The sequence below is a fragment of the Arvicanthis niloticus genome, chromosome 2 (genome assembly GCF_011762505.2).
Source record: "Arvicanthis niloticus isolate mArvNil1 chromosome 2, mArvNil1.pat.X, whole genome shotgun sequence".
Classification (NCBI taxonomy): Eukaryota; Metazoa; Chordata; class Mammalia; order Rodentia; family Muridae; genus Arvicanthis; species Arvicanthis niloticus.
This window is the reverse complement of record NC_047659.1, coordinates 116,758,665-116,784,500: the sequence shown is the minus strand read 5'-3', so window position 1 is coordinate 116,784,500 and position 25,836 is coordinate 116,758,665. Positions and strand designations below refer to the sequence as shown.

At 42.8% G+C, this 25,836-nt stretch overlaps 1 protein-coding gene across 3 annotated transcripts in view; it reads right to left on the bottom strand.

The window, feature by feature from the left end:
• Nucleotides 1-19,762: 19,762 nt before the first annotated feature.
• The window catches only part of Kiz (kizuna centrosomal protein), a 103,945-nt gene continuing 97,871 nt past the window's right edge, over nt 19,763-25,836 (bottom strand). For all 3 annotated transcript variants that reach the window (XM_076929918.1, XM_076929917.1, XM_034496019.2), the window contains 2 exons: nt 21,576-21,619; nt 19,763-19,903 (listed from right to left, as the gene is read on the bottom strand). In XM_076929918.1, coding sequence (XP_076786033.1) covers nt 19,800-19,903; nt 21,576-21,619 — 148 coding nt within the window. In that variant the 3' untranslated portion in view covers nt 19,763-19,799. The remainder of the gene's footprint in view (nt 19,904-21,575; nt 21,620-25,836) is intronic.

Below are 25,836 nucleotides of genomic sequence, written 5' to 3'. Positions count from 1 at the left end.
TGTGGTTAGGGGATTGTCAAGGTCCTCATTATTAACTCTTAAAACCAGGAGACAGTGGGATATAATGTTTTAAATGGCTTAGAATGTCAAGTCTCTACCCAGGGCGAGAGGTAGAATAAGATTCTATTATTGACCAAGAAGAAGTAGCTTTGCCTTAACCTCGAAGAAGGAAGCCTAGATGGGTCCATTCTTCTATGGCTATTTAAATTCTAAGAAGGGGCAAAGTCGGAATTTACCTTTCTGGAGTTACCAGGTGAGACATGGGAGATAGAGCCCAAAGCTGATGATGAGGAAGGGGGTACATCCAGAACTATTTCCCTGTCAAGTGTTGAAGCCCTAAAGTCATACAAGAACCAGACCACAGGCCAACGCTCCCACATACTTCTGGCATTTCTGGTCTCCAGTCAGAACAGGACTGAGGTCATTTCTGGCTTCAGACCAAAGGCATGAATCAAGGACCAGATCCCTAAACTGCCTGCCTCATTTTTATCTCCTCTTCTCATTGTTCCCCCTCTGAACAGATAGCCCTGACTGCCATGAGGGAATTAGACAGTGACATGTCTGGATTTTTCTTGCTAGGTAGAGTTGTTGGGTGTGCTGGTTGGAATGCCCCTGCAGTGAGCCTATCTAAGCAGCCTTGAGAGTGCATAGGCAGTTTAATTTGAATAAAACTCAGCTGAGGTAAGAAAAGGAAGTCCTTAACTGACTAGTTAGAGATATGAGGGAAGAAGAGTCAACGCAAGGGGAGTGAGGGTTAAATTTACATTGAGTGAACTGAGGTGCAGAAAGATTTAGGGTTCCCATTCTTGTAGACTTTCAAGCTTTGAAGGGAAATCAAGGGGACCCAGATGGTTGAAGTTAGACTGTCACAGGACCATCTGAGTGGGAGACTGACTGTAATATGAGGAACTAAAGCAGTGTTAAGTGCACATAATACAAAGATTAATAGAATCACTATAAATTGTAATAGGTATAACCCATTTCTACAGAAGAGCCCAGGAAGCTGGTTCTAAGTAGTTTGGTGTGGCTTTGGTCTGGTTTTGTAGATCTTGAAAAACAAAGAAAATATTAGCAGAATTACCAGGAACATTACAAGGATCGGTTTGTTTACAGTTAGGAAGGGCAAGAGAGTCATTAGTCTGATTCTACCTGTGAAGGCTGATAACTCTACCTGGCATGTGAGCAGCCCATACTCAGGGTTTACTGGGGATCCCTTTAAGACCTAGATCATTGGTTGTCTTTTTAAAAGTCTAGTTTAGATTTTATTTGTTTGTTTTATATTCTTACCAATAATTTTAATCTGCTTTTAAAACCCATGTAGATAGCCAAAACTAACCTTGTTTTGTTTTGGTTTACTTAGGGCATTTAGGGTCTGGTCCTCAGGGGTCACTTGGGTGTGGTAAGCACCTCTGGCTCCTTTAATCTTTCTTTTGTCAGTTGTGCCATCTGCTGGGATGAGTCAAGGCCTTATTGTAGGGAACATTCCTCTCTGGGTTGTCTCTCTCCTTTGCAGAATGTACAGTGGGCACAGCAGTGGTTCTCAACCTTCCTAATGCTGCGACCCTTTAATACAGTTCCTCATGTTGTGATGACCCCAAGCACAAAATTATTTTGTTGCTACTTCATAACTGTAATTTTGCTACTCTTATGAATCACAATGTAAATATATGTTTTTCAGTAGTCTTAGGTGACCCCTGTAAAAGGGTCATTTGACCCCCAAATGGTTCACAATCCACAGGTTGAGAACCACTGGGTTACAGTTTCCTATCTGCTTCTCAATACCATGGCCTCTCTGATCAAGAGGACAGAACTTAGTTAAAGCTGCCTTACAGGACTTTGCAAGACATGCACCACAGTTCCCTGGCACCTCCTTGACCTCAGAGAGCAAGGTCCAAAATACTGGCTGTCCTTCTTGTCCTTCTGTTCATATTAGTTTAGGCCTTGGTTAAGTATGGTTAGTTTCACAGCAGCATTGACGAACAAATCATGCCTTAAAAATTAGCTGTTATATAATGCTTAGATAAAGTTTGATGGAAACATTGTTAAGTAAACCTGACTTAAGACTTGGTTCTTAATAAGGAACATGACATACTTGGTAGGAACTATAAACAATTATGTTGATAAGCATAAAATCTTAAAGGGAGTATTATTTAAAGAAAGCTGAAAGCACAGAACTAAGTCTTTTTTTTTTAATTTAAATCTTTAGATTCCAAGAATAGCAGAGCATAAAAGTTTATCCCACAGGTGGGAACAATTGTCCATGAAGGGTAAAGTTATATTCTGAAGCAGAAGCCATCGTGTCCTGAGAGCTAGTCTGGTTTTCCACATGGATTCCATAGGAACATCTGTTGGCTATTTGTGAATATTAGTGTATGAGTCTTTGTGAGCTGTGTTACCATGTCCTTGGATCAGGCTGCATGGAAGAAATACATTGAACCTTATAGGAACTACTAGACTAGTTTCAAAAGGACTTGTGACACTTTTTTTCTACATGTGATGCTTTATATTTCTAGGAACATCATTACCACCATTTTCAGAAAACATGGAATTGATTTCTCTAGGGTTGAATTCATAGTGCTATGCTCAGATCTTGGCTGTCCTCCATATATTTCCCTTTTCAGGTTCTATCCTCCACTGTGCTTACTCCCTTCACTCATACATGGTTAGCCACTTGCTGGCCCACGGCTGAGCCATACCTCAGTGACAGTGTTTCCACTAGCTATACAGCTGTCTGTGTGGTCATGACACACAATTACCAGCCACAGGGATCAGTAGAGTTCGACAGGGCCAGTGCTGGACACCACAGTGGAGGTGCGACTCACCATGTTCTCATGCCAAATTACACAGATATCATCACCACACCAAGCCTGCTTCTTGGATTTTCAGATCTTATTTTCTAGAAAGAAAGGTATCGAGAGTATTTAGTCTTTAAAAATTCAATTGATAAATACTCAATGAGCATCTACTCTATGTAAAGCTTTGAGGAGTGGGAGCAGCGTTTTCAAACGTGCAGCATCTCTGCCTGATGAGACTCACTGCAGTACCTAAATGTGAGATCCTAGCAGATTACTGTCAGAGAGCTTTAGGTGATGTGGTGGTTTGAATTTGCTTGGCCCATGGGAAGTGGCGCTATCAGGAGGTGTGGCCTTGTTGGAGTAGATGTGGCCCTGTTGGAGGAAGTGCATCACTCTGGGGGTGGGCTTTGAAGCTCCGCCCATAGGGAAAGAGTCAGTTTCTTCTGGTTGCTGTCAGGTCAAGATGTAGAACTCTCGGCTCCTTCTCTAGCACCAAGTCTTCCCAGATGCTGCCACACTTCTTGCCATGATAATAAAGGTCTGAGTCTCCGAAACTGTAAGCTAGCTCCAGTTAAATGTTTGCCTTTATAAAAGCTGCTTGGGTCATGGTATCTCTTCACAGCAATGAAAACCCAATCTAAGACAGTGACTAAGTACACTGATGCAATTTTAGCTGAAATACAAACTAGAAAATTGGACTGTATGGTTCATGATTATTACAGAGTGAAAGGAGACATACAACTGTAGCCCATCGTGACATGTTATTCATTTAGCAACTAATTATAAATAATCTTTTTGGTGATGCTGAATATGCATGAAGTCTGGACCTATTACTAAGTCATCACAGGTGAGATTTGGAGCAGGAAGTAGAAAACAAGGATGGGTGAGAAGAAGATGTATATTTTAAAAACTACCAGTAGCCACTTTTGCTTAGTAATATGATGATACATTACCAGGCCAATGAGCCCTAAAACTCATTAATAATTTAATGCTATTTGTCATTCTTCAAACAAATGTACACCGTCCTGCAAATCTCTATACTTTTCTGAAATAAATCTTCCATATGAAACAGTATGTTTCCTTGTCCCAATGTGGGTCTCTATTTAAATAGAGTCATTCAAAAACCTTGAATAAGAACTAAAACGCAGGACTGAACACTCGTATTATGCAAAAGCAAGTCATTATCTGGCTTGTGCTGCACAATGCAGGAGCGCCTCCCACTCCAGACTTTAGAGGAGCACAATAGGAGAATGCCTGACATTAATTAGTGCTCTCAGCATGCAACAAAGATAAGGATCCAGAAGCTTTGCTTGCAGTGAGTGGCAGGAACATGTTCCTATGTTCCTATCATGGGATCAGTTGTTGAGCGAGAGCTGGCTTAGAAATCTTTACCTTTACAGAGAGCACATTGGTAGAAGGGGGTTGGGGGGTGCAATGACACTGAATGGCCAAGAATACTGTTTACATGGCTGGTCCTAGCACCAAAGTCAAATCAAATCACCCAAATCTAAAAATAATAATAGCAAGTACATAAGCAAACCAAGTCCTTTCCATTTGGTACAAAGTGTGAGCTTTACACTGATTGTGCAATTCAGACTCATTAATTTTCTATCCAGTAGCAGGGGCAGACTATAATACAACTTCCTGACGATCCATGGGATGTGGGGCAGAGCCTTGTCTCAGGACCCAGATAACATGGTCTTTTAAAACCTACTGCTGTGTACCCTGTGAGAAGCTCCTTCAAGTCTCTGTTAGATTCCCACAGCCCTCAAAAATGGAAGAGTTAAGCCAATTTGTCTTCAAGGACCCTTCCAGATCTGGAGGCCCAAGAGACACTCTCTCATTTGTGACATCTGAATGTGACATCTATGACTTGTATTTAGTACTGTTAGAAAGGATAGTTCCGGAAGTATAGAACAAGAGGTCCCCCCAAATAGGACATAAAGAACACTGGGTGGACCAGTTCAATGGTCCACCTGAAACAGGTGGTGGCCAAGTCCAGCCTTGACTGCTCAGGGCCTCAAAAAACAAGATGTAAGGGACAGTGGGTGATAGTGGCCCATGCTACCTAGGTTAGCTTAAAGTAAGTTCAAGACAAAGTCTACAGGAAAGCACATGGCAAAGTGCTGTTGCCCCTTTCGCCAATAAAGATTTCAATTTTAGGGATACTTAACCTCCTACATATATTATTGTGTCATATATATGTATGATACAACATATACATATATATGACACAATAATATATGTAGGAGGTTAAGTACAATAATATATGTATATATGTATATATATGTGTGTGTGTATGTGTATATGCATGTATGTATACATATATATATTAGTGTGTGTTGTGTGTATATGTATGTATGTATACATACATATATTAGTGTGTGTGTATGTATGTGTGTATATATATATATGTGTGTGTGTGTGTGTGTGTGTGTGTGTCTATGTTTTAAAACAGACTGAATTCTGGAGAAAGTGGGCTTCTGGGAAAAGCATGTCCTTTTCCCCAAAGTGCCAACTCTGAATGACATGGGGATATGGGGAAGAAATAACAGGAAAAAGCATAATTCCATAGATTGCCAGGCTCCAGCAGATGCTACTCTGCCCAGCCCACTCCTTTTCTGAAGTGTTTTCTTAGTGTGTATGGGGTGTGGTTCCTGTGCCCCACCCCTCCTGAGGAGCTAACAGAAATTGGTTGTCATTAAAAAAAAGGATCTGAATTTGGAAGGGAATTTTCTTGAGGCAGAAGAGAGTAGAAGGGGAGAAGTAGAGATGGGCTGGGTGTGACCACTGTACAAAAGATTTCAAGAATACAGAGTGTATTCTTGCTTCCTTAGTTAAAATCTTGACTGACTGATATAGTACTATGTTCTGTCTGAATTCATTTAGGAGCCCAGTTACCAAGGCCATTGGGGTTAAGAGTAAAAAAACTAGAGACCCTCTATTGGGCAATTTTCCTACAGATCAATATGAAGGTGAACTTTCACAAAATAATATTGTTTAGACGAACTAATGATTTTATAGAATTCTGGATTTGATTTAAATAGTTATAGGAAGTTAGGGTAGTTGATAGAAAGTTTAAGGAGATGGTTTAAGTTGTTTTTCCAGAAAGATATAACCAAGTTAGAACTAAGAGCAGAATGTGCCCCTTCCCTGTAGAACACTGAGGGCTGCATAGGTGAGAAAAGAAACACAGTGCTCTTGCATGGGTCACAGGCACGTAATTATAGTTGGAAGGGAAAATGGGTTTGGGACAAGTTAACAATCAAAGAAAACATTCATTCTAGGTAGGTTCTGAGTTCCTTGCAATTTAGGGATATGGTCATAGGTTTCAGTGTGCACCAGGAAAAGACAGGGTTATGAATAAAGAGTAAATAATTCTATTATGAATATAAGAATAGAGAATAGATGATTATCTAGTTAAGCTGAATAAGACTTCAAAAATAAGATATAAGATAGATGGTGATCTGTTCCTTGGTAAATACAAATTGTTGTCAGTGAGCACAGGAGAAAACTTGCTACTATAGACTGGCTTGCTTAAACTTTGTTAATCAATGACAAAAGAAGTATTGTTTTAGGGTTGTGTTGAACATGTGGAGAAAAAGATAGATGGAAAGTGTTTTGTTAGGTATGAGTTTCAAAATAAGAATACATAACGAATAACCCTGCTCTAATGATTTTAATCTGTTTTTAAAGATTATATTTATCTGTTTTTAAAGATTATGTTTTTATGGTGATTTTTTTTAGAGGATAAGTAATTTATGGCTATGAAGTGATCTTTTTCCTACACAGAGAACTTTGTTTTAGATGGTATAAAAAGTCCAAGAGAAAAAAAATAAAGTTGTTGGAGCTTTGCTCCATCCATCCATCCATCCATCCATCCATCCATCCATCCATCCATCCAGTCTGTCTGTCTGCATATGTGTAAAAGTGTTAGAGCTTGTTTTTCTTTATCCATTTAGTGTGTGTGTATGTGTGACAGAGAGAGAGAGCAAGACAGAGAGAGACAGAGACAGAGAGATAGAGAGAGACAGAGAAAGACAGAGAGGGGGAGGAAAGGGGAGAGAGAGAGAGAGAGAGAGAGAGAGAGAGAGAGAGAGAGAGAGAGAGAATGATTCCCCTTCTTTTCTCTTCTTTCCTTCCTGCCGGCCCCCAAAGTATTTAAAGAGTTCAGAGAGCTCACCACCAGTCACAGGGAGCGCTGGCCCTAGTGAATCAAGCTTTATTCCCTCAGAGAAAAGTCTGCTGAGTGATCAGTCATTGACTCCACACCTGGTGCTCCTCAGTTTACCCTGAGATGACAAAGCTGGCTTTTGACAATAAACAGCCTTGTTTATTTTTTTAGAATTGTGTGTATGTGCACATATATGACTGTCTGTGTCCTGTGGGTGCATGTCTGTGTGTATGTGCATGCTATTGGAAGTCAGAGGACAAATTCAGGTGTAAATACTCAGGCACTGTCTCTCCTTTAAAGATTTTATTTTTATTTATATGTATATGTATGGATGTATGACACAGATGTGTATGACCTGGAGGCCATGGAGCTGGAGTGGCAGGTAGCTGGGAACCACCTGACATGGGTGCTGGGAACTGAACTCAGGTCTTACAGAATAGCAGTAAGTGATCTTAGCCACGAGCTCTCTTCCCAGCCTCTAGCTGCAATATCCTTTTAAGGTTAACACAGTTAGATCCTTTTTTTTTTTTTTCCTTTACGTGTTATAGGATCTCTCACTAGCCTGCAACTCCCCAGTTAGACTTGGCTGGCTGGCCAGCGAGCCACCAGGGGTCTGCCTAGACTGGCTTTTAAATGAAGCTTCTGAGAACTGAGCTCAGGTTCTCCTGTAAGCACTTCACTGCCTGTGTTATCTCCTAAGCCCAGGTTTGGTTTAGTCAGATGTGTTGTTTTGAGACTGTGTCTTACTATGTAATTGCAATGCTACTTTTCACATTCGTGTTGACTAAGGAGCAGTAAAGTTCCATTAAAGGTTGGAATGTCTAGCCGGGGTCACCCAAATGACAAAGGAATTAATTCAGACAGGTTGGACGATCACCTGGCCAGGAGGCCACGCCTTGGAAGGTGGGCTTGCCTTAAACCATGCTACAGAGATAAGCAGAATAATCCCTTTAAAGGGGTTACATGATTTTTCCCTCCCAGAATTCTTACCCCCTAGCCCAGTTATACAAATTACCATAAGTTCTGGGTCTGCCTACCTTTCTTACTAAGAAAGAGACAACTTTTCTTTCTCTCTCCCTCTTTTTTTTCTGTTTTCGTTTTAAATGGTGGTCTGAAAGTTTGCTTTTTCTGCCACTTTTGGCTTTTTCTTACTACATGTCCCTTTGCTCGTGACGTGGTAACTTGTCTACCATGGGGCACCTCCATGCCAGCTTAACTCAGTCTTTCTGTTCTCTAGGGAGCTGCAGAAATGTACAGCTTACCATGTTGTTTGCTTGTTTGTTGTTTTTGTTTTCTCAAGACCGTGTTCTCCTGTATAGTCCTGGCTGTCCTAGAACTCACTTTGTAGACCAGGCTGGCTCCAAACTCAGAGATCCACCTGCCTCTACCTTCTGAGTGGGGAGTGGGGTGGGGTGACTTTTAAACTATAATAAACTGTCGTTTTTTAGTGAACTTTTCCTGCTTAGCACTCTTTCACTTTTATCCTTTGCTGCTTTGTATTCTCTTTGGAGCTTCAGCCTATAGGATGGCAATGGCCACATGCAAAGTGGGATCTCTTTCTTCAGTTAAAACTGTCTAGAAAGAGTCTTGCAGATATGAGCAGAGGCGTGTTTCCTCCATGATACCAAGTCCAGTGAAGTTGGCAGTGAGGATGAAATATCATAGTATCCCAGACTGAACTTGAACTGGAGATCATCTTACCTACTCGTCAGTGTTGGTGGGACAGAGGTTCATCTCCATGTTTGCCTGAACCCCTTTTTTCAGTTGTGTAGGCCTCCTCCACTTTCCTTCCTGGAGCTATTGTGTGCATTCCACAAGTGCTGGATGAGTAGCTGTCATGTTTCTGACTTGAGTTTGGCATAAAAGTCCTTGATGTTATGACCATGTTGGGATGGCGAGTGGGAAGGAGGCAGCAAACAAATGATGGAGTCAATACCCAATGCTCTGATGGGTTGTGACAAGCACTATGTAGAGCAAGGCAAAGGGACTCTCATTTTAGAGTTTGGGACAATCATGTTTGTTGTTTTTTCTTTTCTTTTTTTTTTAAATGGAGGTATATTCCAGGCCAGCTGGGGCTACATAGTGAGACCGTATCTTTAAAAAAAAAAAAAAATCTACAATTGGCACACTGCAAGATACACATGTTAAGCGTTTGTTCAGGGAGCTCTGACAGTTTTATAGGCCTGCAGGTATTTAACAACTTCTTGAAGGGGATGGAGAGATGCCTCGATTGCTAAAAGCAACTGTTGCTCTCCAAGATGGCCTGGGTTTGATTCCCTCCTCCCATACGGTGACTCACATTTGTCTGTAACTCAGTTCTAGGGACCCAGTATCCTCTTTTGGCCACCATGGGCACCAGGCACACACATGGTACACAGGCATAAAGGCAGGCAAAAACATCCAAACACATAAAATAAGTCTAAAAATATAAATGAAAGTTAAAACAAGCCTGCAAATTATGTGCCACTCCCTCAATCGTTCCTTTCTCTCTAATTTGAACTAGCATTGGTGACTTTCTTCCATGTGATATGATTTCTAAAACTAAGTTAAACAGCTTGACATTGACTCTACCTTGAAGTGTTTCTCTGTCCCTCCCTTGCCCTCTGTCCACTCTCTATTATTCCCTCCTTTCTACCTCTCCTTCCCTCTTTCCATCCCTCCCTTTGTTTCTTAAAATCCATTCACTGTGCTGTAAATGAAGTCAGGAAGCCACAAGGAGAAGCCAGGTGTAGATGCTCTTGCTGACAGCTTGCTATACTTTGCTTCTGAAATGCCACAGAGTTTCATGTGTTAAATGTTTAGCAGCCAGTCCATAGCACTATTGGAAGGTGTTATAACTTTTATGAGGTGGGGCCTACATGGAAGAAATTAGGACTCTGGAGAATGTGCCTTTGAAGAGGATGTTGGAATGCTGTCCCTTCCTCCCTCTCCCTCCCTCTGTCCACCATAGTCTTTTCCACTACATATTCCTACCATGACGTCGTGTATAGCCATAGACTCAAAGCAACAGGACCAAGAACCATGTGTTGGTAACTCTGAAACCACGAGGCAAAATAGAATCCTCTCCTCTGTGAGCTGATTGTTTCAGATATTTTGCTACAGTGGTGAGAAGCTGAGTAGTGCACAGCACCTGATAGCCAGAGTCGTGAGTGAGTCACCACAAAGTCCCAGGGTCCTTACGATCTCCAGCTGACGCCCCAGGCATCGCAGGCTTCAGTCTCCACTTTATATAGTTGTTTTCTACAAATCATTTTGAGGGCAATTTCCTTTTCAGAAATAGGTAACAGAAACAGAACAATTTCAGCATTCTAGATAGTTCTTCTGGGCCTTTTCAGTCAGGTCCCCGGTAGTTCTTCCTGTTTCTTCTACTAGCACAGTTTAATTCTGATGGTTTCAGAGAAAAGAGATTGATTCTTCGAACCAAATACATTTTTTATTAGGCAGCTTTGAAGAGTACAAAGGCAGTTTTTTCATGCAAAAGTGCCCTGAGACAAAAGCAGAGACAACATTCAAATACCACAAGATGGAGGAGAGGCAACATCCAAAGCAGAGGCTACAGATGGAGAAGTGACTGGTGAGTGCAAAATAGACACCCAACATCAACCTCTGGCCTCCAGCAGTGTGCACACACATACCTACACGTGTCAAAATGCACACGCCACACAGATGTGCACATGTAAAGAAAGAGGAAGAGGGTAAAAAGAATCAATGAAGAAAACTCAACCTGAAACACTGGATCTAGACCATGTGATAAATTAAACAAAAGCTCAGTAGAAAACCTCACCAACAGAACAGACTGAGAAGGAAAAGTGCCCAAGAAAGGCACAGTGGAAGAACTGACATACTTAGTTAAAGATACTGATAAACATATCAAACACATGGATAGAACATGTGAGATCTTTGGGATATCAGGAAAAGGCCAAATTCACAATTATGGCCATCGAAGGAGGAGAAGACCTCCATATTAAAAGCATAAAACCCATATTCAATGCAACTGAAGCAGAAAGTTTCCCAAAACCTAGGATAAGAGGAGAAACTGTTCAGGCCTAAGAGGCACAAAGAGCACCAAGAAGAAAAAAGGAAACCCTTACATCACATGCATGCAGAGCGAGGAAGAAATGCCAGGTCACGTAGAAAGGTGGTACAGTAAGTAAGATACCACCGGAAAATTCCTACAATGGGTAAACAGTTTTAGCCAAGTGGCAGGATACAAAATTAGCACAAAAACAAACATGTCCAGAAAGAAATCAGGGAAACAGTCTCATTCATGATTCACACACACACACACACACACACACACACACACACACACACACAAGCTACTATTTAGTAATAAGCCTAAGCAGGGATGGAAAAGAGCTCTGCACTGAAACCTTTTAAACAACTCAGGAGGGAAACTGAAGAAGACATGAATTAGACCATGAGAAGACTTCCTGTCTTCATGGGTTAGAAGAATCAATACTGTGAAAATGGCTGTCTTACCACAAGCGATCTTCAGACTCAGAGCAATCCACCTCAAACTTTACAGAAGTAGACAAAAAATCATTCTAAAGATTTATTTGGGGAGGAGGACAGAGTCATGTGCTTCATGTGCATGCATACCTCTGGAGTCCATAAGAGGCTGCCAGATGCCCTGGAACTGTAGTTAAAGACAGTTTTAGAGCAGGGCAGTGGTGGCGCATGCCTTTAATCCCAGCACTTGGGAGGCAGAGGCAGGGGATTTCTGAGTTCGAGGCCAGCCTGGTCTACAGAGTGAGTTCCAGGACAGCCAGGGCTACACAGAGAAACCCTGTATCAAAAAAAGCTAAAAAAAAAAAAAAAAAAAAAAAAAAAAAAAAAAAAGAGAGAGAGAGAGAGAGCGAGAGAGAGAGACAGAGAGAGAGAGAGAGACAGAGAGAGAGAGATTCAGTAACAAAACAACACAGTGATGGCACACACACACACACACACACACACACATGATCTAGCTATACCACTCCTAGGCATAAGGCAAATTCCCAGTGAACTCTATATCCTAACACAGAGATACTTGCTCATACTGTTTGCTACAGCTCTGTTCACAACAGCTAGAATATGGAACAGGCTGAGATGTCAATGGACAGATGAGACATTAATGGAAATGTGACAATATACACGCAGAATTTCATTCTGCTGCAATGAAAAACAAAACTGTGGACGTTGCAGACACGTGCATGGAGCTGGGAAATATCCTAAGTAAGAATCCAGGCTCAGAGAGACAATTGCTGCTTCTCTCTCATAGGTGGATCCTAGGTTTGAAATTTCAGATTTGTATGTTTAAGTTGGAGTGACTGTAGAAGGTAAGAGCCTGGACAGGAATAATGAATGGGAGAAGGCATTAAGGATGAGTATTACAGTAGAGCATGTAATGTGATATGAAATTAGAGGGAAAGAGTACTGGGGTAGACATGTTTAAGCGAGGATGGGGTCTGGAGGAAGAAGGAGAGGGGGTGCGATAGTTAACCCAAACTAAGGATGCATGAAAGAGTCCTGTGGAAAGCTACTGCTCTGTGAGCTGTCAAAAATGGGTTTAGAAAAAAGTTAGAATGGCAGGGTAAAGGACCATAACGCTTAGGTTGGGTTAGACAGCACCTCTCCTTCATCCAGTGCTCTAGGGACCCCACTAGCTACTAAATGGGACCCAAGGGTTTACCTGTTTCTTCCCCACCCTACAAAAAAACAGTTTTGCCAGAAACTGGGGAAAGGCTTCAGTGAGAGAGAAGACAGAAGAACAGCTCACTGGCTCACTCAAGTCTTCATGGCCCATGGAAAGAGCCATTGATTGAAAGCCACAAGGACAGTATTGTCCGTGCTAAGCAACTTGGGATTCTTGAAGATCTCTCAGCCTGGTAGGCCTATCCAAACCAGACCTGGAATGAACTGGAATAATGTGGTCTACATTTTGCGGTGATATTCTGTGTGATCTTGGGGTTGGTTCTGGCTGTCTTCCTAGCTCTTGGCTCACACTGTCACCCACACTTCAGTTTGCTGGCACTTCTATCCTCAGATATTGCCTTCACAAAGAGACAGACCCCCTCACTTATGGTATGAGAACATTCTCATCATTTACTGGGAAGATGGTGTGCTAAGGTGGCACATCCACCCCCACAGTGACTCAGCTCCCAGCTGTCCTCTGGCTGAACTGCTGGCCTTTTGAGATTCAGCCCAAAGGCTATGTCCCTATCTAAGCTTGATATTCTCTATTCACAGGTAATCTATTAAATACCTTCAGATGTCAGATAATGTGCAGAGCTCTAGGATTCCAGTATACATTTGTCTGGTCCTGAACCTGAACATTTAATCACTGCATGGCTTAGCCTCTCTGGATGTGTTTCTCTTCCAATACTAAGCACATGGCATGATGTAGCAGATGGTCAATTGCCCAGCAAAATTCCTTCCTCTTCTCAGCAGCATGTGCCCAGATGAAGATTGTTTCCAGACATATTTTAAGACAGAATGCAAGAAGGAACTCTCCTTTCTATGACACCTACTTTTAGAGCCTATAGCCAAACTTGGCAACTGTCTTAGGATTTCCATTGCTTGTGAACAGACACCATGACAACATTTAATCAGGGTTAGCATACAGGTTCAGAGGTTGAGTCCATTATCATCAAGGCAAGAAGCATGGTAGCATCCAGAAAGACATGGTGCTGGAGAAGGAGCTGAGAGTTCTAAATCTTGATCCAACTGCATCCAAGAGAGACTGACTCTTCTGAACCAGGCAGAGCTTCAAAGCCCATCCCCACAGTGATGCACTTCCTCCAACAAGGCTATACCCACTCCAACAAGGCCAGACCCATTCCAAAAAGGCCTCCAACAAGACCTCCTAATACTACTCTCTGGGCCAAGCACATTCAAACCACCACAGCAACATAGACCAGTATGGTAACCTGGTGATGGTAGAAGAACAAAATGGAAAGGACTCTGAGTTCTAAGTTCTGAAGTCTGCCTAAAAGACAGACAGAGCCACTAATCTGTGATTAGAGAACAAACGCCAGTATTCCCTAAGTCACTATATTTGGCTGCCCATTTGTCCTAGCAACTGAAACACCATTCTGAACAATTCATATTCAGGTGATCTATTCTTCTTTTTCCCCCTGTGAAACAGACAAATCCATGGGGGCAGAGAGCAAATCCATATTTCTACATCTAGCCTGTAGTAGAATCTGGCAAACCACAAGTCCTCCTTGATGGATGCTCCTATGGAATGAGTAGTTAACTAAATAATTACTACACTGTTGCTGAAATGCCAACGGGAAGTGTTTTGCACTGAGATTGGATGCAGGCATATCTGAAACAGGAGAAAGATTTGCCTCAGTCAGAGTCCAGACCACATGTGGAACTGGCAGCATCTTTGCAGGACTGGAGAGAGGAATGCAGTCAGATTCGGGTTTACTTTATATGGTGGTAATGTATGCACTTGCCAGTGCTAGGAAGGCCTGCCAGCAGGACCCCAGGAGTGCTGTTTAGTGACCACTGTGGTGATTAAAAGTAGCATACTGCACAGTGGCTTCCTAGTTCTTTTTCCAACATGTTCTCCTAGTTGAGTAGCTTTATTTGGGAAAGCGAGAGATGGCAGAGGTACTGTCCATCAGTATCATCTGTCACCATCTTTGAGCTGCCAGCCTGACAGCTGGGGGAGAGTAGGATCAAGTTGACTGGCAGAATGCTTTACATCTAATGAGTCTGTGCACAATGATAGTATAATAAATAAGGCTCTAGAGGAACGTGGCGATCAATTGCATTCCAAAAGTGAGATATGGACTTACCAGAGCCATCTGTCATCAAATATTAGTCTTTGTGTCCATGGCTGGCCTGGCCTGAGAAAATGCAAAACATCAGCAGAAGGAGGTGCATGTTAGCACTATGTCTTTCAAAAAGACTTAAAGGGAGCTACTTCAAGGAGCCAGAGATTTCCAGATGCTTTTGAAGCAAATATCTACAACCTACCTAAAGCAGTTGGACTTGAAATCTTAGCTGCTGAATGCCAATGAGTCTTTCCACTGGACGAGGCCTGCCTGTCGGTCGGGTTAAGTTATAGAGTAATATCATTCTTATCTGCCTGGATTTGGGGCTGGAATTATTGCAATCATTTTTAATGTGGGGTTTTTTTTTTTTTTGCCAGCTTTATCCAACTGATCCAATGAAATCTGACTGTCACCAGAACACTTTGCTAAGGACACAACCATTGGTGACAGGGATATTGAAAGTGGACAGAAGCTTGAGAATTAAACGAAAGCAGTTAGGATTTGCAGTTGCTTAGTCTTGTCTTTCTTGTTTGAGGAAAAGATGAAGAAAGAGAACTGGAGCCTAAATGAATCTTGTCAATCACTAACACAACTAAATGCTGAGCATAGCAAACCCCGTGGTGCTGAAGAAAATCAGAGAGCACAGGGTGGCATGCTGATCACTTTAAAGGAATTTGAACATAGAACAACAACTCACTGAAATGAAACATTTGAGAATAACGAAGATCTAGTGGCTGCAGCTACAGGCAACTGTGTGGGGCTTAAGGTCTCCAGCTAAGACTTATCTTCATAGGATTTGTGCCTTGATGAGGTGTGGGCAGTTACAGGGATGGGTTCCTAGGGATAGGATTCAGTGAACTTAATTTTAGTGGTTTACATAACTCACCTTGGAATTGGGTTTCTCTATTGAGAACAAGTATTGTATGACACTATGCCTGGGCAGATGTTAACAAACATCTATTCACTCCAGATAGGGAATGGATTACAGACCAAAGTCAGAAGACCACCAAAGTCCTACTTGGCGAACCAATGTTTTATTATGGAAAATTTCTTATGAGTGTTACTTATAGAAGTAGTTTAGCTCAAAGACAATTGCATCACCAGTAGACCACCCATCATGGAAGTTCAATTCTCAAGGGTCTCAATGGCAAAAACAATATATACATACGTATATTACACACACACACACACACACACACACACACACACACACACACACATATATATATATAAATAAAATTAAGGATTCATTTTCTTGTTTTCAAAGTTGTATTCAAAAGTTTGGTATTTATTCAGTGATGACTTAGGAAGAGTTGAGAGTCTCATCAGTCTAAATCTAAACTCTACATGTCAAGCTGTCTATGCATAATTGGAAGAGTATTGGTCAGGGCAGGTTAGCCTTTTGGTTTGACTGTCCATCAGCAAGGGACATCCGCTCATCCTGGTCACTTAGGGGCTGGGAGTGACTGTCTCCATTTTGTTTTACATGTCTATGATTACTAACTGAGGACATGGCGATTTACACACGGTTCTTAAATTTCTGTTCACAGTTGTTCAAAGTAAGTCAAATATTTCCCTTCAGCACTTGCTAACTCTGCCCCACGTCCTTGTTTTCTTCTTGTACCTATGCTGTCTTCTTTTGGCTGTCTGTTGTAGGGTTTCTACCTAAGAGATAAAATACCATAGCCAAAGAAAGTTCCAGAAAAAGGAGTTCATTTGTCTTACTCTCCTCCACATCCCAGTCCATCATCAAAGGAAGTTATGACAGGAACCGGAGATAGGAACTGAAGCAGAGACCATGACGTAATGCTGCTTACTGGCCTGTGTCCTGTGGCACTCCCTGTACCAGTCTTAAACAAACAAACAAACAAACAAAAAAAACCAAATACTTTTAAAGTTGTCTTTTTAAAGCATCTAAATCTTTTTTGACATCCAGTCTCTCTAAAACATCCAAAGTCTCCTTAAAATTCCAAACTCTCTCTGCAAATCCAAAGTCTCTTTAAAAGTTCTAAGTCTCAATTGTGGACTCCTGTAAAATAAAAAAATAAGTAAGAAACTTTCTTATTCCAGGCGGGAATAACAGGGGCAGTTAATTGAATTCAAGCAAAACAAGTCCAATGATGTGAAGCTCAGTCCAGACTTCTAGGACCCATTCCTGGTCTTCTGAGCTCCAATGGGTTTGGACAGTTCTATTCTCCAGCTCTGTCCTCTATCTCATTTGTTTAAGCCAGCTCTGCTGCACAGCTACTGCTGTGCTTGGTCACTGTCTCATCATACTGGTTCTCCAGTGCTGGAGTCTCCTGTTCCAATTGGGCTGCACTGTTACCATGCAGTACTAAGCCTCAACTTCTCATCCTGGAGCTTCTACTGCAACTTCTTCACCAGTGAGTGGCCTCTCTTTTATTCCCCCAGTGTCAACCCTTGGCTGCTGTCTATGATCCATTCATGCCTTCAAAACCAGTACTACCTGGGGGTGGGGGGGAGTCTATTAGACATGACCAAGTTTGTCTGTCAGCACAAGGTACAGCCTTGACCTTCTCTGGACTGGACTACAGATTCTGTATGCTGACCCTGAGGAAATAATTCCTAGATTTTCCCTCAATAATGATGGTCTCTTCTTAATCACAGATGATTCTTCAGCCCCAGCTGAGCAGCATCCATTGCAAAGGTTTTCACTGGTCTCTTGTAAATCACAGCAGGTTATTCAGCAGATGAGTTGCCTAGCACCACACAGTCTTAACACAAAATATTACAAATGGCCTCAGTAGTCTTTGCTTCCCTCCAAAACTTCACAAGTCCGTCTGCATCGCTCTGAACGTCCTTGGCTTCCAGGCTCCCACAGAAGAGGCCATTCAATCCATGAGCACTCAATTTTCTAGCTCCAAGTTCCAGAATCCTTCCACAATCCCTTTAAAAAACATGGTCAGGTCTGTCACAGCAATATTCCACAAACCTAGTTTCAGCTTCTGTTTTGGTTAGGGTTTCTATTACCGTGATAAAACACCATGAGCAAAGCCCACTTCATCTTACAGTTTGTAGTCCATCGTCCAGGGAAGACAACCCAGGAATATGGAGGTAGGAATGAAAGCGGAGGTCATGGAGCAATGCCGCTTGGCTAGAGGATTAAATTTGGTCCTACTCCCGCCCCCTATCCCCTGACTCACTACCCATTTGCTCTATCATATGATACTGCATAAAGACCTTGTCGGATGCTGGCACCTGTAGAAATGTTAGAATTTCTGTTCTATATGTTACTCCCCATGGCTTTTTCAGTAGACTTTCTTATACCATCCAGGACCATGGGCCCAGAGATGTCACTACCCACAATGGGATGTACTCTCCCATATCAATCACTAATAAAGAAAGTGCCCCACAGGCTTGCCCACAGGAGGCATTTTCTCAACTGAGATTTCTCTTCCAAGATGATTCTAGCTGCCAGCAGAAGGTATGGCCCAGATTAAAGGTGTATCTTCTCACCTCGAAAGATCTGAATTAAAAGTGGGTCTTCCCATTTCAAATGACTTAATTAAAAGCCCCACAGAGTTGTATCTAGTTGCTTTGAGTTTTAGTTAATTCTAGATGTAGTCAAGTTGACAACTGAAACACCTACCCACCACATATACTTCAACTTTTAATTTTAAAATTAATTATTAATTATTAATTATTATTATTATTATTATTATTATTATTATTATTAAAATCTGTATTTATCTCACTTCATAGCCCCATCTAGCTGAGAACTCCCTATGTAGACCAGGCTAGCCTTGAACACATTTTTATATAAACAAATTATAAACTAGCACTCTTCTGTGGCTTGTTTTCCTTAGTGTTGTATTTTCAAGGGTTACCCATGTAGAACATCAGTTTCCATTCCTTTCTATGGAGTGCTGACAGTTCATTGTGTGGACAGACCTCACTGTTTATCACTTACCAGGTGATGGGCATTTATTTCCATTTTAGTTGCTATGAATAACACTTCTATGGGCACTTTAAAACACATTTTGGCATAGATATAATTTCTCCTGGAGCGGAATGGTTAGATGGCAGGGCAAGTCTGTGTTTAACCCTTTGAGGGCTGTTTTCCAAACTGCTGTACCATATCTTATCCAACCCTACCAGCAGTTTATATGCTTTCTTCACATCTGCATAAATACTTGTATTGTCTCTTGAGATCCCAGTGTTATCTCTCTGTGATTTTTGACTTGCATTTCCCTGAAGACTAATAGCTTTTTAGTGTGCTTACTGGCCCAATATATCTTTGGAGTGATGTCTAGTCGAATCCTGTGTGACAGGGTCTGCCTTAGTTACTTTTCTATTGCTGTGACAAAACATCATGATCAGAGCAAATTATAAAAGAAAGCATTTAATTTGGGGCTCATGGTCCCAGAGGGTAACAGAGTCTATGGCCATCATGCCTGGCAGCATGGCAGCCAGCAGGCAGGCATGGTGCTGGAGCAGTAGCTGAGAGCTTACCTGTTGAGATAACAACCATGAAACAGAGAAAGAGACCAACCTAGCTGGGAATGGTATGGGCTTCTGAAATCTCAAATCCCACCCCTAGTGACATATCTTCTCCAACAAGACCACATCTCTCAATCCTTCCCAAACAGTTCCACCAACTTGTGACCGAGCATTCAAATATATAAGCCTATGGGAGCCATGCCATTCAAACTACCAGAGTGTCTTATATAGCTGATACAAGCCTGGAACTTCTAGTCCTCCTGCCTCCACCTCCCAAGTGCTGGGCTGGCAGGGTCTGTCTAGATAGCTTAGGATGGCCTGGAAATCACCATCCTGTTGCTGTGTGCCATCACACTGGCTCCCCATAGGGCACCCTGGTACTAGGGATCAAGACCCTGACCCTCTCTCATGCTAGGCAAGTGTACTATTTAGCCACTTCCCAAACCTTGTTCACATTTCTATCATGAAATCTCGCTTGAATGATGATAGTCTGTTCTCCCCTTTCACAACTAGCAAACTTAGAAGGATATGTTTATGTTGGGAATTACACATAATCACAGTCATGGTTTGTTTTAAAGGCTTTATTGCTAAGTATGCAACAGCTTATGTGTCATAAAAATCATCAAAATCATCAGGCATATCATGGTCTCTAGGACGTAGAGCAGCTTCGATTTCAGAGTTACTGTCATCAGACTCCCCCCAGAAGGCTGGAAGAGAAAAGAACATGGCTTGTTAGCTTTTGCATTCTGATGGAGGATTTTCAAAACAGCAAAGTAAATACTTAGTTGGAGCACCACAGTCTAACAACACTGTGTCACCTGTACGAATTTACATACTTCATGCTATGTTCTTTGCATTGTTCCAGAGAAATCCTTGCAGAATCCTCTTTTTCATTATGTCCAACTGTTTATGATAGGATAGACATTAAAACCCAGGTTCCCAGGAATGTCACCACCCCATTGTGGCTGCTTCACTTTTGTCTCCCTGTTTGCAGTTTTGTAAGAGTAGATCAGAAAAGGGAAAGGTGGAGGAATTAGCAGTGGTGATTGGTTGATCTAAATACCTATCGTCTTATTTGGGAGGCACTCAGGTGAGGACAATAGGAGTGGCCCAGGAAGAGAGGAAGCTGGTGAAAGGTCTGGGTGCTGGCAGTGAACAACTGGGATTGATTCAGTCCTCCTGAGGCTCTTCCAAGAGACTCTGTAGAGGTTTCCCCACGTTCCAGTGCAGAGTAAGACAGTGTTTACTGATCCTTTATGTCCTAACCATAGCTGCCAACTTTCTGGCTCTCTGTAAGGGCTGAACAGCCTTGTGCAGCCTGCAAAAGCCCTGGGGCAGAGGTGTAACTGTCTCCTGTAGAAGGCCATGGGCATATCTGTCAGTTGGAGCTAAGGTGACCTTTAGGCAGCTGACAGGGCATTGTAAGGTACCAACAGCAACTTCTGCCTTGACAATCAGATAACTGACATCTTTGGAGAAAAACCTGGTAGCTCTTAGGTGGTTTCTTTTATAGGACCCGAGTTGATCCTTTCACTAACCCTAGTTAGAATACTATTAATGTCTGCACCTTACTGTGCAAATGCAAGCTGAACAGGGGTGGGTATCTGGCACAATGTTGGTGTCAACGGTGGTCCAGCTCAGTCACACCCAGCCCACCTGACTCATACCTGTGCTCTCCACAACTACAAGTGGGGGATGGGAGGCAAGGTGACCAGGCACAGGAGGGAAGTGTCCCAGTGTTACTGTGACAGGAGAACTACAGCACCAGTGTGGGTTGGGTGTTGAAGAATGAAGGGGGCTCCGAGTTCCAGGCAAAAGAAAAAGAAGTTCATATAAAAGGAACAGCACGAGCCAGGGCACAGAGCAGGGGCACAGCAAAACCAGAGGGGCTACGGCCTTGCAAGGAGAGAGCTGGAACCAGGAAGACCACCTGAGAAAACCTAGATTCTATGGTGCAGTTAATGAGAAACTGGGAATTACTTAGTAGAAAGTGTATAGGGTGAATCAAGTTTAAAATGCTAGTGGCCCGGGAGAAACAGGAGGGAGTGGATATGAAGAAATCAGTTAGGGTTGCTGCAGGAGTCCTACCGGGAATGATTGACAGATACTTGTGGGCCCCACCTACAAGGAAGAGAAAGGGCTGCAAAGTGTTCAGCAGGCAGAGAGCACCAATGGTCAACACCAAAGAACCTGCACTAGCATTCGGCCCGTGGCACCTTCATGGTCCTTTCACTGAAGGCCCTGTTCACAGGTAGCTATGTGGGTTGCCCCTAGGCTGACAGGACAAGTCAGAGACCTCACACAAGGACACAGAAGACAAACAGACAACACAGCTCTTTTAGTTAAGATGAGAAATGAAAATTAGTGTCTATTTCTTACCATTTGACTTTCTAGTGGTCACTGGGTCCCTTTTGTTTTCGTGCCTATAAAATAAGAAAGTGAAAATTGACAGCTGGTCTGAGAGTTTTACAGGAAGCTGTTGAGGAAGAAGCGCTGGTGTTTATGGTAAGGAGAGAAGTTTTATATGTCCTTCCCAGGCTTGAAAAGCATAAAAGTGTCAAGGCTCCAGATGGCTAGAGGTGTCTGCTGAAAAAGCACTGGCCTCCCACAGCCTCAGCAGCCTACAGTGCACTCCTCTCGGCAGCTCCTGCCCTGGGGGAGCCTGGTGTACTGTGGGCTCTGCTGGAGGGTCATCATGCCAGCAGTAGGCAGGGAACGGTGTCTGTTCAATAGTCCTCTGGAAAACACTATGTACGAAGTGTCAGTGCTTTCGAGCAAACTCAGAGTGGAAAAACCTGAAGAGAATTCAAGATGTTGGGGAGGAAGTTAAAGTACCTCAGTCAAATCAGCAACAATGCTAACTAACAGTGTGGCAAAGGCAGGTGCAGCAAACACACTGTAGGAAACAGCCAAGTGGTGCAGGCACCCAACTTTAGCTTTCCGTGTATCCACCGATACAAATGCTAGAGTTGATAGCTTTTGGTACCTAGCCTCCTCTGCGGAATGTAAAAGGGCGAGACAGTGGCTCTTTGGAGTGAAATTTCTCAGTGTGCCTTTTCAGGGTCTTGTGCAATTTAGAGAGTTTCAAAGAGCCCTTCTGGGAGCATCACTTACATTTTGTATTATACCTAAATTCTCCAAGTCTCATGCTGAGAGATAAGGGGTCAATGGAGACACTAGGGGAGAAACTTACTTTTTCTAAACAAGGTGACATCTCTGCCCTCTCATGGCTCATCTTGATGGGCGAACTTTGCAGGTTCATGCCCTCCTTCGTCCAACTGTTGTCAACCTACAGCTTATGCATATGCCTTCTAATACACTCATCGTAGTAAAACAGGCTCTAGGGGGGCCCGTTTTCCATGCTCTACAGTATCCTGCAATACTCCCTTGGCATTTGCTACCTGCTGCTGACCAGGGTCCAGCAGTAGTGCCCATGGTCATTCTCCACAAATAGTACAATATCCCTGTGACCATCTGAAAGGGGCCAACAGACAGCCAATAATCAAGCTACCATGGTGGTAGGCATCAACAAAGTGAGTCTCAGGGCATCCCTTTTATGTAAAGTATGTACATACACAATGAACCCATGTGGGCTGGGATACCATTTACCTACTCTCACTACCCATGTGCTAGGTAGATGGACTAGGTGCTGGAAGGCAGATTATTAAAATGTTGGGAGACAGGCAGTCTTCAGACAGCTGTGGTCTGCATAAGGAGACACACAGGAAGAAGGTCAAACCTGTTGTTGGCTGGAACTGAGAGGGCAGAGCTTGACAAGAGATGGTTGAGAGCTGCGGAGGTCCCCGGAAGGCAAGGTGCTTCTAGTTGAGAAAGAGGACACTGCAAGCCTGGACTGAGGAGTGGGATGTGGCAGCTGAATGTCTTGATGCAGGAGCAAAAAAGACAGGGACAGGAAGTCCAGGCCAGGTCCCTACAGCTTCTGTGAGTTTCAGAGTTCCTATTCTGAGTTCCAGAAACAAGTCCGGTGTTCACCTGGTAGCCTCCCTTGCCTTCTTCCAAAGCAACTGGTAGTCAAACTCACCTTCTAGTGTGGTCTCCACCCCACCAGGGCGGTCCTTTCTCTCACCTCAGTATGTGGCACCCCCAACTTTCTGGTTCCCCAATATCCCTTGCCAACAGCTATGTCCTGACAACGTGGCCTCCTTAGCAATCCGTCACTTTTATCACATTGGCAAGCACACCAAGAAACTCCGACATGGATGTTTGCAATGGCTTCACTGATGACGCCACATCTAATCTGTCCCTCTATTAGCCACCTTCCACTTGGCAGCAAGAGTGAGATGCTGGACACATAAATCTTACATTTTCTGATGAAAACTCTTTAATAACTTCCCCCATTGTTTTCTGCATAAAGACCTAAACACTCAATGGTGCTTCCCAAGGTGGGCTCCCAAACAATGCTGGGCTTCCTAGTTCTGCATCCCCTGCCCCATCCACTGCAGTCCTCATCAAAGTTGCTGTTTGCCATCTTCCCTCTGCTAACTGATAGGCTACTCCTTACCCTCTTGGCTGCAAGCAGAGACCACATGTGTTTCAGTTCACTTGGATAACACACTACTTAGCAATTAGCAGGTACCTGAGGCGAAATGGATAAATAAACTTTACTAAGCACAGGGCCTTACTGAAAGGCTCTTGATCCATGTTCAATGATACAGAATGCGACCTGCATGTTTCTGATTAGCATGTGACTTCAGAATCAAGTTGTTTGAGTTGTCCTCCCTGCCAATGCAGGGTGAAATATCCAGGAGAGGAAAAGAGGAAAGAAAATGTCCAACACAGTGCTTTGAAAGTGGCCATGGCCTTTTCTAAGTGTCCTCTATGCAAGTGAATGCTTGCAATCACTCAACTCATCAAAAGCAAGTGAACTGAGCCAGCAGCAAGGTCAGGTCCCACCGTGGGGAGGTGACCCTGGGAGCATGCCAGGGACCCTGTTGCTTTGCACAAGGTGTCATGTCTCTATGAGGCAACTTGAATTTACTTTTTCTGTTTGCTCTATGGTTATGCTGTGTGGCTTTGAATCATTTAAACCATTGGGAGCCAGAAACAACATGAGTGAAATGTGACTTCACTGTACAGTGTTTTGTTTGTTTGTTTTTTTTTTTTTTTTTTTTTTTTTTTTTTTTTTTTTTTCCCCGAGACATGGTTTCTCTGTGTAGCCCAGGCTGGCCTTGAACTCAGAAATCTGCCTGCCTCTGCCTCCCAAATGCCCGGCTTGTACAGTGGTTCTTAATTGTCAGTTTTATTAGATTTCTTACAAGAAACCTACTTCATAACTACGTATGCCATGGTTCATCACTGAGAAAGGTGAGGATGCTCTCAAGTGTTTTCCACTCTACCCAGTGACTTAGAAACAATGTTTCTCTGTAAAAACCCATATCTAAAAATGGATGTGACACTGTGATTCAAGGTCAACTTTTATTATGTACAATTCTTAGGGTCAACACTTCTTTCATGTGTCTCTCCAAACATGTAAAAAACAAAAAAACAAAAAAACAAACAAACAAAAAAAAAACCCAACAGAGGAAGGACTTTCCTTGAAGTGCTGGACAGGGTCAGCTTGTTAGTCATATAGAGCAAAGCATACGTGAACGTCCCCTTTCAGAGTAAGAAACTGGTTTGAGGCTCCAGGCCACACAATTAGCCTATCACTCTATCAAAGTGCTTGGAATCAGACTGCCTAATCTCCACAAGTGTGAAAGGAATACACCTACCTTGTAAGGTGGAGGTGGGCCAAGGAATTCTGTAAGTTACTAGTTAGCAAAACGTTCAGTCTCTGTGGGCTACTTAGCCTGTCACAATTCCTCAGGTCTGTGGCCACAGATGTTTGTAAATGAATGGATATGGTTATACATCAATGAAACTTCATGTAGGGAAAATGGCACTTGAATGTCATGTACTTTCACATGTCATGGAACAGAACTTTTCTTTGGGTTAGTTTTCCAATCATTTAGAAGTACAAAAGCTGCCAGGCAGGGTGGTTAAACCCAGCACTGGAGGAAGGCAGAAGCAGGCAGATCTCTGTGTGTTTAAGACCAGCCTGGTCTACATAGTGAGTTCTAGGACAGCCAGGGCTACACAGAGAGATCCCATCTCAAAGAAAAAGAAAAACAAGCAAAAAATAGAAGTATAAAAACCACACAGTGCATGGTACAGAATCCCTCCTGGTTGTCATTTACAGAGCCTCTTACAGATCTGGGACATAACAGCGCAGAGCTTGTAATACCCAACTCTGTTCACCATGTGACCTGGGCCAGTTCTACTGTGCTCTGACCACCAGTCTGGTTACCTATAGAATGGGTCAGTAATGCCTTCCTTCCAGTGTTCTGGGAAGTTTACAGATGATCCCATGTGATAGCCTGTATAAGGTGGACTTTAGCAAACAGTGACATGGCATTTTTGATACATCTGGATGAACAAAAGTCCCTGGTCATTCTGGTGTGCAGGTATGAATTCCAAGTAAAGATGATAAATCAGGCACAGAGCAAAAGAAAACTAAGGTTTGGGCTGAACTGAGAGGAGACAGGTTTAACACACATTTTCTTCTTAAGGAGCCCAATAGGTAGGAGCACTGAGGGTGACATGTCAGACTCTGAGAGGTGGAAAGCTGCTCCCGCTGCCT